The sequence below is a fragment of the Phascolarctos cinereus genome, unplaced genomic scaffold (assembly GCF_003287225.1).
Source record: "Phascolarctos cinereus isolate Bilbo 61053 unplaced genomic scaffold, phaCin_HiC Scaffold_4;HRSCAF=312, whole genome shotgun sequence".
NCBI classification, from domain to species: domain Eukaryota; kingdom Metazoa; phylum Chordata; class Mammalia; order Diprotodontia; family Phascolarctidae; genus Phascolarctos; species Phascolarctos cinereus.
The window spans coordinates 464,714,508-464,729,942 of NW_027555847.1; the positions used below are offsets into that span (position 1 = coordinate 464,714,508).

Consider the following 15,435-nt stretch of genomic DNA (forward strand, 5'->3'; position numbering starts at 1 on the left):
TTATTATTTTATTACCCAATAAAATGTGATATTTCATATAGACCTTATAATATAAATTATTTTACATTAAATATCTGAATCAACATTTTAGAACTTAAAATATATTTAATAGATAAAAGTATCTTTTTATATTTAGCAATATTTATTACATATTTAGCAGAATGTGTATATTTAATAAAATCTGTATGATAAAATAGTATATTTCACCTGAAAACGAAGATAATTCTTGTAAGCTTCTTGCTGTTTAATCTGAAGCTCAGTTAGCGGCTCACCAAAAATGTTTCCCCGGGCAAAAGGAGAGCTCTGTGTACCTATCTGACCTTGAAAAAGATATTTTACAAAATTTAAAATTAGCATCTGCTCAAATAAAAACTTATCTTAAAAACAAAGGTAAAAGGAAAAAGATTTTCTCAATTTTTCTTTTGGGAAAATATACTAAACTTGTCATTCCAGCAGAGAAGAGGTAAGAGTGAGAGAGCAGAATTCAAACAAACCCAGACCAATATGATAAAATAGAAGAAAAGGTAAAGCCACAGCGAAATGCAAACAAAGCTAACAGCTGAAACAAAAAATATACCTACACAAAAAAATAAGAGGTGAAAGAAAAATACTGTTAGGCAAAAGTCATCACTGTAGAAAAGGCTTTTGAAAAGATATTTTACATATATAAAATATTCATTTGGATTCTGATGTATATGAATTTCCTTTATTTAGGAGGTGACATTTAACACTTTGAGAATTTCTTACCTAATACACATATATAAACACATACGCAGCATTTAAAATTACTAATTTTGTTAATGTACTCAACCTAAAAGATAAATTCCATCAATTACATGTTAAATAAAATTTGGACTATTCCTTTTACTATATCTCTATAGCTACAGATTTTCTGTAGGAATTAAAAAGTATTCCTCTAAAATCAGGTAAAGAATGTAAAATTTAAAAAATGTTTGCTTATAAAAGATTTCAAGTATGAACAGTATCACATCTAATTTGGAGCATTAAGAAATTTCACAGGTACTTAAAAAACAGTGCCATTAAGCCTTTCCAAAGGCTATGCCCCGAAAATGTATTTTTTCATCTACATTTAAATCTCTGTTCAGTCTTAGGAGCTACATTCCAATATCTAAATTTCTCTTAATCGTTTGGTTTTGAACATGTTAATTACTTTTCCATTGAGCTGACTATCATGACTAGCTTATTTTGTTTACTTGTCTATATGTTTAAAATTAACCAAAGGCAAAGGTAAAAAAATTTTTTTAAATACTTTAAAAGTAAATAACAGAAAATAAAAGAATTAGCATAAGAAAAAAACAAAATTGTCAATCACTTTTCTCATTGGGACTTTTTTTTGCATTAAAAACACCGAATTTCCATCATGAAGTTCCTCTTCAGCATAACTCTAATAAAATCGAGAGTATGCTAATTAAGCTAACAAAACAACATTAAGTACAGTGTCTACACCCTGGAGGAAAGGATTAGAACTCAAATGAAGTGGATAGGATGAGAAAATAGGCAGATATAACTAGAAGGAAATTTACAAGAGAAGTCTGGGATAAATTACTTAGGGGGAAAAAAAAACATGAGGAACGTCTAGTGCTGCTTAAATATGAGACAGAAAAAAGTCAACAGGTAAAAAGCAGGTCCCAAAATAAATATTAGCCAACAGAAGAATCGATCTAAAAATAAGAAGACACAGCAACTAAGAAGAAAGCTCCCCTCTATTTGGGAAATAGGCCCAAATGAAGATTAAAAACCAGCGAAAACCAGGCTGTTTTATAATTTGTAAAATTCCTTTTGGAATTCTGAGTTCCCTATGTCCTCCAAAAGTGAGATAACAAAGCTTGTACTTTAGCATAAACTGGGTGATGTTCAACACTGATGCGATATTTTAAAATTAGCTTTTATTTAATGAATGAAATCTGCGCATGAAGTTTTTTTTTAATCACACAAAATACTTTAATTGCACTAATGTATTAAATACCTTTTATCTAAAAAGTGAAAAAAATATATATCTTCTAGTAGAGGGGTTTACATATAATAAGCATTCAATAAATGGTTCCAGAACTAAATTTTATGGAATTTGTGTTTTAATGTTTAATCAAAACAAAGAGAGGAGATAGAGATTTAACATTAATCTCTAAGCATAAGTATAAGGCATAGATAGCGCAAGAATAAAAGTAACTATACAATAAAAATCTGTTTCATTAACAGCAGAATTAGTAGTAATAGACAAAATACAGCAGGAAATAATAGTGGCATATCAAGAATAACTTTATATTCTCACAGTTATTTAGCACCTTGCAATCTATTTTGAACACAGAAAATACTAAATAAATGTTGACAGACTAATATACAAAGAAAGGAATCTTCAGGATTCTTTCTTGTTTGTCAGAGAATCTGAGTTTCCTAAACTCTCTATTACTAACAGCTAAAACCAGAAAAAGAACAAAATAAGAATGGTTTTTCACAAGTGTTCCAAAACAAAAGACTAAGCAAAATCATCTCTTTCCAGGTCTCTTTTAAATGAAGGTTTCTCCAAGATTTCTTCTATTACCTTTATTATATTAACAATAACAGCATGTAGCATTTGCATAAGGTCTGCAAAGCACTTAATATAAGTTATCTCATTTTATCCTCACAAAAATCCCAGTTTATTATCCCAATTTTAGATGAAGAAATTGAAGATGAAAGAGGTTATGTAACTTGCCACAAAAGGGTCACAGAGAGCTAGCAAATGAGGCAGGATTCACACTCAGCTCTCTGACTGCAAGTCCAGTTCTCCCTACTGTGCCTTGTGGATGGCTCAAAGGCTTCTAACTACACTTGAAACAGTATGAAACTGAATTTTAAGTGGCAGATGTTAAACTCAACCTTCAAAACATCAATTTATATAGCAGGCATTTAATACATTTTTGCATATATACACACATATACAAACAAAATTTAATTTAGTAAAAATGTATTAAATGCCTACTATATAAAAGACACTATATTAGGCACTAAGGATACAAAGAAAAACATGAACCAGTCTCTGTCTTCAGGGAGCTTATACTTCTCCTGGAAGGATACATTTATTTATTTTTTTTGTTTCAAATTATGATTTCATTTGTATAAGAAATTCTCAGTGTAGAAATTCCTTCCACTGATTCAGCTGAGCAACTCAAGCCCTTAAGACATTGCCTGGAGAATCTAGAGTGTAAGTGACATATATGCCCATGGTGAGAGTTACTGTGTCAGAGGCAGAATTTCAGCCCCAGTTTTTCTGACTCCAGCTACTACTCTACACAGTCTCCACAAATAAACAAATATGAAGTAATAATAACATTATTGGAATTTGTAAATTTGGCCCTACACTGCCCAAAAAACAAACTCCCACATCAAACAGTCCAAACAAAAAGAAAATCAACAAACAAAAGCGATATGAACTGAGAAGCAGCTAGAGGATTAAGCAGCCAACTAAAGAGTAATGCCAAACAGACAAAGAGAGACTTATGAAGAAAAATCTGTTTTAAATAGCTTGGTCAACTTGTTTTATATCACAAGAATAAAAAGATTCTTACTAGGACATGATATAGAACTTTCATAGTTAAGAGGAAAAGACAGGTGATATATTAGAAATGTAATAAAATCGAATGTGATTAAAAACCTGAATTTGTATTTGCAGGATCTTCTGGGTTCTCAGCATTTGCAGTGGCTAAATTTTGGTCTAGAGAGACAACAGCCCTTTTATCTTCATGTGCTCTTGCATCTGGGTTATGGTACGCATCTATATTTTGTCTGTGCATCCTATTCAAATCAGCTAAGAGGGAAAAATAAGCCATTTATTTTTTAAAATACATTTCCAAATTGTTATGCTTACTACATTTGTGTGTGTACAAATATATGTACTTTTTAAAATAAACAATATTTGATCATTCTTATATTAGAATACAAAATGTTGAAATAAGAAAAAAAGAGTAATGGTAAAGAAAAAGTGATACATTATTGTACTGAAATTTTATTGTAATTAGCAAAACTTACAGGAAAACCTTAACTGAAATGATCCTATAATGTCAAAAAGGAAATTAGTAAAGAAATTGAGAAATTATAGTATGTATTCATGAAAAATCAAACAACATGATAATTTTACATACAATTAGACATAGTTATGTTAATATTTATCTAATGTGACTTCAGAATTTGGTAATTCTATTTTAAATTGATCTGTTAATACGTAACAAAGCCGTAAAATAAGTATAGCAATAATAACTGAATGTAGTTGGTGTCTATCTTTTCTACTTAATTTCCCGTAGTAACAAACAATAATCACAAAATAAGAATCTAAGATTTGGAAACATGGGTCAGTTCACTTCAACACACCATAATTAAGTGGTCACTATGTGTAAGGCACTGGGTGAGATGCTTGAAGACTAACCTGTCTCTGCCATCAAAGAGCAGGGACATACATCGTGCACAAGGGAAATACAACATGTACACAGACAAATATCCTTTTTTTCCCCTAAAAACTTAGTATCTCAGAAGTGGAAAAAGCATATGAAAAGGGCTAACCCAGATTAGGGATGGGCAAGGCAGGTGACATAATAGTCACTGGTGGGATTGAGAGGATGGATCCAAGGATGATCAACTGTGGAAATAGCTGACCATGAGAATCCAGATATGCGGGAGAGGCAATTTGGTTCATTTTCAATTCAATAAACATTTTTTAGTGACTACTAAGTTCCAAGCACTCTGATAGGCCCTGAAAATACAAAGATAAACAGTCCCTGAGATCCAGGAGTTTTGTTTCTACTAAGTGAACACAATACATATACAAATAACATACAAAATAATACAAAGTAATTTCAACAGGGAGAGAGTACTACCAACTAAAGCATCACAAAAGGGCTCCCATGAGACGTATGGAGCTATGATTTGAAAGGAAGACAGAGTCTAAAATGCAATAGTGAGGAAGAAGTGCATTCTACGCATCGCATCAGGGTATAGCGTTAACAAAGGAAAAGAGAAGGAATTTGAAAAGTAGTGTACAAGGAACATTTAGTTGTTGACAAGAAGAGGCAATACAAAAGGGGGAACAAAACGAATTAAGGCAATGCCAAAGTACTGAATAGGAATAAGAAAGAGTATACATAATTTTCAACTTTCCATGTATTCTAGAATAAAAACTTTACCAAAAAATGCAATAAAGCATAAATAATAAGCACATTTTTTATACACCACAATGAAATAAAAATTATATTGAATAAAGGGTCACTGAATAAAAGATTAAAACTTAATTAGACAACAAATAACTTAATCCTAAAGAACAGATGGGTCAAAGAACAAATAATAGAAAGAATAGATAATTTCACTAAAGATGACAATAAGAAATATAATAAAATTTGGGGGATGAAGTCAAAGCAGTTTTTAGGGAAAATGTTTTTTTTTAATCTCTAAACAGTTTCACTGATTAAAAAAAGAAAGAAGATTAATAAATTGGGCATGCAACAACCAAAAAAAAATTTTAAACCTTTAGTTAAATACCAAAATAGAAATCCTGAAAATCAAAGAAAAGATTAACAAAACATAAAGGAAAAATAAGGAAATTATTAAATAAGGCAAGTAGTTGCTTGAAAAATGGGGGAACCAGACCTGGGGAAACCAATAAAATGGAAACTAATTTGATTTTTGAAAGAAAGAAGAAAACTAAATTATCAGTATCAAGTGAAAAAGGTGAATTTATAACCCCAATAAATAAAAGAGAAGAATTATTTTGTCTAATTACATACCAAAAAAACTGACAATCTAAATTAAATGGATGAATATTTACAAATATATAAAATACCCAGAATAACAGAACAAGAAATAGAGGCATTAAATAACACAGTTTTATAAGAAACAAAACAAGCTATAAATGAACTCCCAAAGGGAAAAAAAGACCAGCTGCATTTACAAATGACTTGTTATATATTTAAAGAACAACTAATTCCAACACTATAAAATCGGTTTTTAAAAAAAAAATTAGGAAGAAATGATGAACAGGCTGACTTCAGAAAAACCTGGACAGACTTGTACGGTCTGATGCTGAGTGAAACGAGCAGAACCAAGACAACATTACACACAGTAACAGATACGTTGTACGATGACTAATATTGATAGACTTAACCCTTCTCAGCAATACAAGGATCTAAGACATCTCCAAAGGCCTCATCATGGAAAATACTATCCACAAAGAAGAAAGAACTATGGAGTTTGAATGCAGATCAAGGCACACTATTTGCTATTTTTTTTTCTGTTTTGTTTTGTTTCCTCTTTCTGGTGGTTCCTCCTATTGGTTCTAATTCTTACCTACAACATCACTAATGTGAAAATATATTTAATAGGAATATATATGTATAGCCTATATCAGATTGAGTGCCGTCTTGGGCAAGGCAGTGAAGAGGGAGAGGGAGAAAAATTTAAAACTCAAAAACTTATGGAAGTGATTGCTGATAATTCAAAATAAATTAATTAAAAATTTTTTTAAAAAAAGGAAAAGAAGGGGCCCTACCAAATTCATTCCATGAGAGCGGTATGATCTTACTACTCCCTAAATCAGGGAAATTCAAAACAGAGGAAAAAATAAATAAAGACCAATATCTCTCTCTAATGAATATCAATGCAAAAAATTTTAATAACAAAATTTTAGCAAGAAGATTACATAATACAGCACAAGTATTATATACAATGGCCAGGCTGGATGTTTACCAGGAATGCACGGCTGATTCAATCTTAGGAAAACTATAAAAAATAAATGACCATATTAATAACAAGAACAACAAATATCATATGATTATATCAATAGATGCTGAAAAAAGTTTTGACAGCAAATAATATTGATTCCCTCTTAAAAACACTAGAAAACAAGAATAAATGGACCTCAGCTTAATATTAATAGGATCTAATGAGGATAAACTAGAGGCCTTTTGAATAAGATCAAGGGTGAAGTGAAGATGTTCATTATCACCATTACTATTAGATATAGTGCCAGAAATGCTAGCTATAGCAATAAGACAAAAATTGAAAGCTTAGGCAAAGGGGAAACAAAATTAGTGACTTTTACAGATAACATGTTGGCTTACTGAGAGAACACATGAAAGTCAACTAAAAAATTAAATCAAACAGCAAGTTCAGCAATGCTGATGGTTAAAAAATAAACATACATAAATCACCAAAATTTCTGTATATTACCCTCCAAAAAAAAATCCAGTAGGAAAAGATAAAAAGTTTAAAATAACTGCAGAAAATATAAAATACTTAGGAGATTATTTGACAAGACATATATAAAAACTTTATGAATACAAGTATAAAACACTCTTTACAAATACAGACAAATCTAAATAACCAAAGAAAGATTAAATGTTCATTGCAAGGACATGGTGATATAATAAAAATTACAATATTACCTAAATTAATTTACTTATTTGGAATCATACCAATCAAATTATCAAAGGGCTACTTTATCAAGCTAGAAAAAATAAAAACAAAAGGTCGAGAATATCAAAGTAAAAATGGAAAAAAAAAGGAAAACAAAGGGGTACCTGGTAGTAGTAGATCTCAAACTATACCACAAAGCAATAATCATCAAAAAAATTTAGTTAGTTAAGAAATAGAAAGAACACATTAGGTATGGAACATACAGAAGCAAACAAGCACAGAAGCCTAGTGTTTGATAAACCCAAGGATCCCACATCTCTGGAATCTCTCTCTACCTCAAAGAATCCCTTCTCTTCTTTTAAGATGTAATTCAAGAACCACTTTCTACATTAAGACCTTCCTGATCCCTCCAACTGCTAATGTCTTCTTCCCAATCCATCCTATATTTAATTATTTTGTACATATTTGTATTTACTCACCATTTATGCTGTGTGAATTTATGTAATGTCTCCCCACATTAGAATATAAGCTCTTCGTGTGTGTAGGTATCATTTCCTTCTTGCTACCTGTATCCCTAGAGCCTAGCACAGAGCCCAGCACACAGTACGCAATTAAATACATGGTGACTGACTAAGAGCCGGGGGGGGGGGAAGGTGGCATATGTGGCTTGAAAGGAGAAGGTTTAAAATAGATGCTAAGGAAAGTGACGTATGGAGATAATCATAGAAAAAGAAAGTTTGCAGTAGTAAGAGCCCACTTGGGAGATCAGACAGATAGATAGATATAGATAGACAGATGGATGGATGGATAGACAGACAGATAGATATTCTTATAAAACTATAATGACAGTGGGAGTTCCTGCATCTGCATTCAGCAGCACACCTACAAGAGCAGAGGAGGCAGATGATAAAGAGTAATCCAGAGCTTGAGTTTGGACAAGGATAAGCAGCAACAGGACCAGGGTAGAGGGCAGTGTAAAGTGTAACTAATTGAATTAAGGTTTTAGGATTAAGATTTTGAAGGAAGAAAACAGAGGACAAGGGTGATGGTAAGTAGAGAGACTGATGTCAAATCTAAGCCAGAAAATAGGTTTAAGAAACTGGAGATTGAGGAGTGAGACACAAGAGATGGAATATAGGAAATTATGATCAGAGAGAGGAAGATCAGAGTTATGGAGAGTGACTGTAGAGGTGTTTCACTTGTGAGTCATGATGAAATCAAAGGTATGACCTTCCCTATATGTGGCTGCAATGAAGGTACAGATGACAGAAGCTGACAAACAAGGAAACAAGAGCATTTGAGGACATAGCCACATTTAAACTATCAGCTGGTTTTTCCATTACGCAAGGATGTAATGCACCTGACCTCAGTGACCTGAACTCATCAAGGACAGGTGGATACTCTCTTGTTGTTCAGTCCTGACTGTCTGTGACCCCCTGGACCATACTGTCCGCGGGGTTTTCTTGGCAAAGATGTTTAAGTGGTTTGCCATTTCCTTCTTCAGTGAGAAACTATCTTGGTATCTCCCAACAAACTTTGGGATTCAGTCCCCTAATTATTTTAGTTCTGTATCTTCTGGTCCAGATATTGTCCACATAGAACACAAAAGTAAAAGAGAGCCAAGTACCTTGCCTTTTCTATGTCATCTTTTATCATTTATCAACATCATCCAATTATCCTTCCCCAAATATGAGGTGCTATTCATAGATTCTATCTCTTTTCTACAGTAGAACTTTAAAAGTAACTCAAAAACTCTTATTACCTTTAGCATTCCTCACCAACCTCATCTCCCGTTGACAATATTTTTTAACAAGATGTAAGGTGAATTGTAGTGTGTGTAAGGTGGATTTTTGTATTCTCTCTTAGAGTCTTCTTTCCCAGGATCCACAGCCATAACAACCCCTAGTTTCCAGGTGTTATATATGAGTTCTCACAATCACGGTTGAAAACAGTTTCTACTGCTCAGTCGCAGTAGATATAGGGGTGAAGTGATATAAAATTGTGAAGCTACTGCTGGCAATATGCCTTCTTTGTCTGTTGCCCTATAAAGAAAATGGGCATTGGTCAGTGAGTGGGGACCCCCTTAGAGGGAGGCTGCTGGCATGTGCAGGCTGGAATGCTGTACATGTCTTGATCGACCCCCATTCAAGGCTTGGGAGGGGGCCCCATTGAGGTTTGAGGGGATTTAGGGGAGAGCATAAGTTGTGCCTGTCTCAATTGACCACACTGAGACACAGGGGTTATTGCTCCTCCTTCACGCTGGCCCCTGCAAGAAGGGTTGCTGGGAAATGCTGTAGGAGTTGGTGCTCCCTTTATCAGCAAACTCCCTTTGAGAAGTAAGCTTATCAACCCCTTATTGTAACTCCATTCCTCTCTTCCTGTCTAACAGGATCAAAAACAAACCTAGCTAGTGAGAGAGGTGCTAGAAGCCCTCCCGTGTCTCCTACCTAAAAAGTGTCCAACAACACAAGACTATATTGCAACTTTTGCATTTATGCTATTACATGCTATTGCTTCCATTTTCTGAACATGTCTATTTTCAATCTAAGTTGGTTGGTGAGTTTTTAAAGGCATCCACACCAGTCTCTTTAGACAAATTTCTCCTTCATTCCCACCCTCCTTTTCCTTCTCTTTGGAATTGTTTCTCTACGTGAATTCAAGAATTTCCGTCTTGGGAATTACCAATCCTCCTGGGTTGACTTTATCCTGAAGAATTTTAGTCCATAGTATCATTTCTTTAAGCAGTCTGAAATATGCTATCCTAAAAATTACAAAGTATGGCAGATTCTTCCCAGCTTTTCTCTCTTCCTCTATCATAACAAAGATTAGTAGCTTTGCCCCAACATACCCATTATTTCTATCCAGCAATCACTTACTCTTAATTGGTAAAAATCAGACACAAAATAAGGTTTCCCTTTGTTGGCTCTGCCACTTTTTCAGTATGATTCTATTATTATGAAAAAAATCAAGAAATTATTAGCTTGTTACAACTCCAAGTTCCTCTCTAAACCAAGTTTCAATTAAAATCAATTAAATCCCTACCCTCTTTCTTCCCCTTCTCCTCTGTCTGATATCCCTCTACCCTCCAACCTCCTAATACAGGTCATAATGCCCCATCTTCCTCCTCTTTAGCTCCTTTTGTTTATTTCTTTCCTCACTGAAGGCATCCTTCTAGTTTTAAAGGGACACTGCATTTTTCCTAATCACCTGGACAGTAGAGAACGTATGGAATACAGGGGACAATGAGCAGATCTCCTCCCGACCCCAGAGCCAGAAGAAACTGGTGCTATTGTTTCTTTGGACACTCTCAATTGCTACAACTGTGGATGGTGTTCCATAGAATGTTCTAACCTCCCCCCTACACCTGTAGCTGCACCATTCTAAGAATTGTACCCACTCCCTCTGCCCTGGTATTGCGTAAGAACCCCCATGTTCAACCCCCTCCTCAGGCACTCCACTATTTTGGTGCTGTGTGGTGGTCCCTAATTGTAATTCCCTTGTCTTCACTAAAGAGCCTAGTTTTTGTTACTTAAGTAGTATTCCTTATTTCAAGTTGATATTTCCACTCCTCAAGACCCCTTACCATCTCTCACAAGAAGGGAAACCAGCCTACACATTAAAAACAGGACTGTACGGTCATCTTTCCTTGTTATATAACCTAATGGAACAGTATTAGATAGCTAGCCTACATAAATAAAATACATCCAAAAGAAAATTCATTGATAAAATGAAAGTACAGTCAATTCTTAATTAACCAGTTGAAGATTATCCATTAATGCCAAACTGATAATACCAAATGGAAGGCAAAGAGGATGACTAAAGGAAATGTAAAGTGCTTTCCCAACAAAACAAAGACTTACTAACTACAACTGGCAAACAACCAAAGCTTAGGATGACAGCATAGATTGGTATATCATTGCAATAAACTCTTGGAAGCTAAAAAGAATACTATTTCCAACTTATAAAAGCAAAATTGGTAGATATAAGTCACTAGTAGATATGAGAATTACCATATTTAAAATAAAAAAACCAGGGCAGAAAATAAAAAGATGTCATAGGATGGGGAAAATTCTATTTCTTTAAAGATAATGTGCCACATATGGCCCAAATCCCTTCTACTCTCTGCCTTACCTTGCTTCCCATTTTATTTTCCACCTTTTTTTTTCCAAATCTGAACACTATTTGTGGTATTTCATCACCACAAAATTTACATCAACCAAAATTAAAAGGTAAAGAGTGGGAGAAAATGTTGTTAAGAAACTCAAGATCTTTCTTGTGTTTTAGTAACAGAAACCACCAATGGTGGAAGGCAATGGCTGTGTCTGTTAAAGACTTGGCTTTAAGAGGCAAAACACAAGTCTCTACATTTCTAAATGATTTAGCAACTCTTGCCATAAACACTCCTAAAGCACAAGCTGATTTTTATATTAAAAAATAACTGTATCCTGCAAATAGAGGAAGTTAATTTTGACATCTCATTTCAACTACTCTCCCTGTAAGAAAATTTTCTTTAAGGAGGAACTCAGAAAGAATATTCAGTTATAATTAAATTCCTTTATGCCATAAATGCAAACAACAGGAATTGAAAGAAAAGTCACATGGCACAAACTAATATCATTCAAAATATGAGAACTGCAGCTATGAACACCCATAAGGTAGATTTTAAATCTTTCTCCAAATAATCTGTCATCATAAATGAGTTTCCATGGTGGGTGGTATATTAAATAGTGTCCTAACTATAAATAAATGTCTACTGTGAGGTCACAGAATATACCCTGGGTGGCTTTTTTCATTCTCATTACCTCATTTTGACTAATGTGACCCACATCTCACAGTTTCAGACACTACTGGTGTATGAAATTCTACTTCTAGAAGTGAGGTTAAATGACTGATTAAGTTAGTATTACTGTTGTGATTATTGTTATCATTTATTGTCTACAAGTGCATCTCATTCTGAGAGACTTCCTTCTTAAGCAGAAGAATTATTTCTGTTAAGTACAGTTTATAGTAATCATTTTTGCTTGCACCTTAAAAATTAATGGATTTCAAGGGCAGCTAGGTGGCACAGTGGATAGAGCTCTGGCCTTGAAGTCACGAGGACCCGAGTTCAAATCCTGCCTCAAACACTTGACACTTACTAGCTGTGTGACCCTGGACAAGTTACTTAGCCCCAATTGCCTCACCAAAAAGCAGAAGAAAAAAAAAGTATCTTTAGGGGCAGTTTATAGTAATCATTTTTGCTTGCACCTGAAAAATTAATGGATTTCAGGGGCAGCGAGGTGGTGCAGTGGAAAGAGCACCGGCCCCGAACTCAGGAGGACCTAAGTTCAAATCCGACTTCAGGCACATAATACTCACAAGTGCTTCGTGACTCTGGGCAAATCACTTAACCCCAACTGCCTCACCAAAAACAGACAGACAGACAAATAGATAGATAAAAATTAATGGATTTCGATGGGAGAAACTGTCATGGAGGGAGAGGAGGCCACGGCGGTGGAGGGAGAGGTTTGGGGCCATTCCTGGGGCTCCCCTGCTCATTTCTGAATGGGCTCTCTCTCCATGGGACCTCATAATCTGAGAGGGCTGGAGGCTAAACCTGAGGACACGATAAAAAAATAAATCTCTGTTCTTCCCTAGGGGCATAGCCGGCCACGCAGGCAAGGCTGTGAGGCCTGGCCTGCCAACCTGTGGACATAGATGACAGCAAGGTAGCTGGAGGCAAAGTAAAGAAACCAGGTAAACGTGGTTGGAAGCCAGCCAAAACTGACTTGAAGGCAAAGCTTGAGAGAAGCCCGCAGAACACACTGTATGGCCAGAAAGAAACTGAGATATCAATATCTGGAAGCATTGGTGTCTAGTCAGGAGAGAACCATCTGTGGTCTCAGAGAAGAACTAGAAATGTACAAGCAATTGTGTATGGCCCTCCAAAAGGAAAAAAAATTAATGGATTTCTTTGAAACATTAACTATTTATAGTCTAATAAATTTGCAAGCTAAATGTTCAACAGTTTTTTTCTTTTTTACAAAAGGTTTTGCCATCATCCTATTCATACCCAGCTAACACTCAAGGTCATGCAAGGTCAACACATTTTTGAACATGACCATTATAGGAATTTGTTTTCCTTAATTATGCGTATTTGTTACAAGGCTGTTAACTCTTAAATTTCTTTTCCAGTAAGGGAGGAGGTAGGGAGAGAAAATAAATGCTTGTTAATTGAAAAAAAAATTAACTCAAAATAAACAAATTAATATTTATCCTGTAAGCTTTATACAGATCCTGGTCCTTGGATTAGCTTGAAAAAGGCTGGTAGAGCAACAGAAAGGAGACCTTCCTTCAGCTGGAAGTGCTCAACAAGGCGTTGGCAGCGTTCACACTCCCTACATTTCCTTTTCATCCAAAATCCAGCCAACTGTAAATACAAACCCTTCAACCAATCCACTGGATAGAACATACATATGATTTATGAATTGGGTTTTACTGTCACTTTTTAGTGGAATAAAGGTAATTTTTGCCACATAACTTGATTTGTAAAGCATTTGCTGATAAATATTGGGGATGAGATAGCACAGTTCTCTCTCCAACCCTCTGAATTCACCCAAAGGACCTAGAACAACATTGCTCACAGTTTTTGAGGTAATAAATATTTGCTAATGTTAGAAATGAAAATCATTTACTCTTGGATTTTTAACATTTTACTATTATACACTATGTATACCCATGTGACCAGTACCTTATAAGAACTATAATGTATGTCATAATAATTTCCCAGCCATTTCTATCAAGTGCATAAAGAATATTTTATCCTACTACTTGCATTAGATATTAACTAACAAGAGGGCTAAAAAGTTCTAGAATGCTATTCTAGACTAGGAATTCCAAATTTCTAAAACATGCACAAAGTGATGATCTAAGAGGAAACCTTAGGAGAAGGTGAGTTATTATACCAATTTTGGCAATTATCACTTTAATAAAATAAATAAGCCATCATTAATATAAATCAAAACAAGAAATAAGCTAACATCCTTTATTATTCAGGACTGAAACAACTCTAAGGTACCTTCAAGTAACTATCATCCTTGACTTATTAAGTCAGTAATACTCACAAAGAATTCTCAAACTATAGCCTGCCCCCTCAGGCTTATTATACTAGCTAAGGGATAACAGGCAAATTAAGATTAGCATGTTTCTCACTTACTTTAACAGGTACTTTCTAATGGTTTTAGTATTTCTCCCTTCTTATATTTCCAATCACAATATATATTTAAATATTACTCGACTTTCCCTCTAGGTTTTATTTTGTTTAATTTAAGGCTAAAGTAATCAGATTGTCTTAACTTTTTATTTCATGTTAAAAACTAAAAATAGAATACTTTAAGCCAACTTCCTACATTATATGAAAACATTTTTTACCCTAGACAATTTCAGTTTCACTACCATGCCATGTAATAAGTGTTACTGTACCAAAGACTTACTAAGACTAGGATCCCAAAAAACCTAACATTCTGAAATAAAACGAGGCAAATTTCTAATAAAACCAATAATTTTAATTAACCTACCAGTCTGTATAAAAATTTAATTTTAAAATTAATTGGAAGTTTCTACTTTAATAATATGATGACTGTTTTACAGTTCAGTAGTATTACCCTTCTATCCTAAAAATGAGAACATAAGAATGGCAATAAAATGTATTTACTTAATGAAAGAGAATCAGTTCAGAATAATGTGCCCTTCCTCCTAACTCTCTCCCAAAGTTAAGAGTAGAAAGAATCACCCTTTTTTCCAGGAGAAAAGAAACAAGAAAGCCAACATACTTATCAGGTTTCCTCTGGCATCTCTGAGTGGAGCACCCCCTCCACCTTTTCCCCAGGGATTGTAACTTCTCATTTCAGCTTCAAGTTTAGCTTCATATTCTTCTTTTTCCTCTCGCTCTTTCCTCCGTCTTGCTTCTCTTTCCCGTATCTTAACACAATAAGCAACAATTTACAATGCTGTACTACCAATCTGACACAATAAAAATTAAGGACACCATTATTATTT

At 34.2% G+C, this 15,435-nt stretch overlaps 1 protein-coding gene across 15 annotated transcripts in view; it reads right to left on the minus strand.

Annotated features, from left to right (window-relative positions):
- Positions 1-15,435, minus strand: part of CSPP1 (centrosome and spindle pole associated protein 1) — a 141,288-nt gene that overhangs the window by 40,162 nt on the left and 85,691 nt on the right. For 12 of the 15 annotated variants that reach the window (XR_013486215.1, XM_078153368.1, XM_078153367.1 and 9 more), the window contains 3 exons: positions 15,210-15,357; positions 3,653-3,805; positions 208-320 (listed from right to left, as the gene is read on the minus strand). Coding sequence is in view for 14 of the 15 variants with exons in the window: in XM_078153368.1 (XP_078009494.1) it covers positions 208-320; positions 3,653-3,805; positions 15,210-15,357 (414 nt within the window). In the remaining variant the exon portion in view is untranslated. The remainder of the gene's footprint in view (positions 1-207; positions 321-3,652; positions 3,806-15,209; positions 15,358-15,435) is intronic. The other 3 variants (XM_078153373.1, XM_021002068.2, XM_078153375.1) reach the window with 1 other exon arrangement.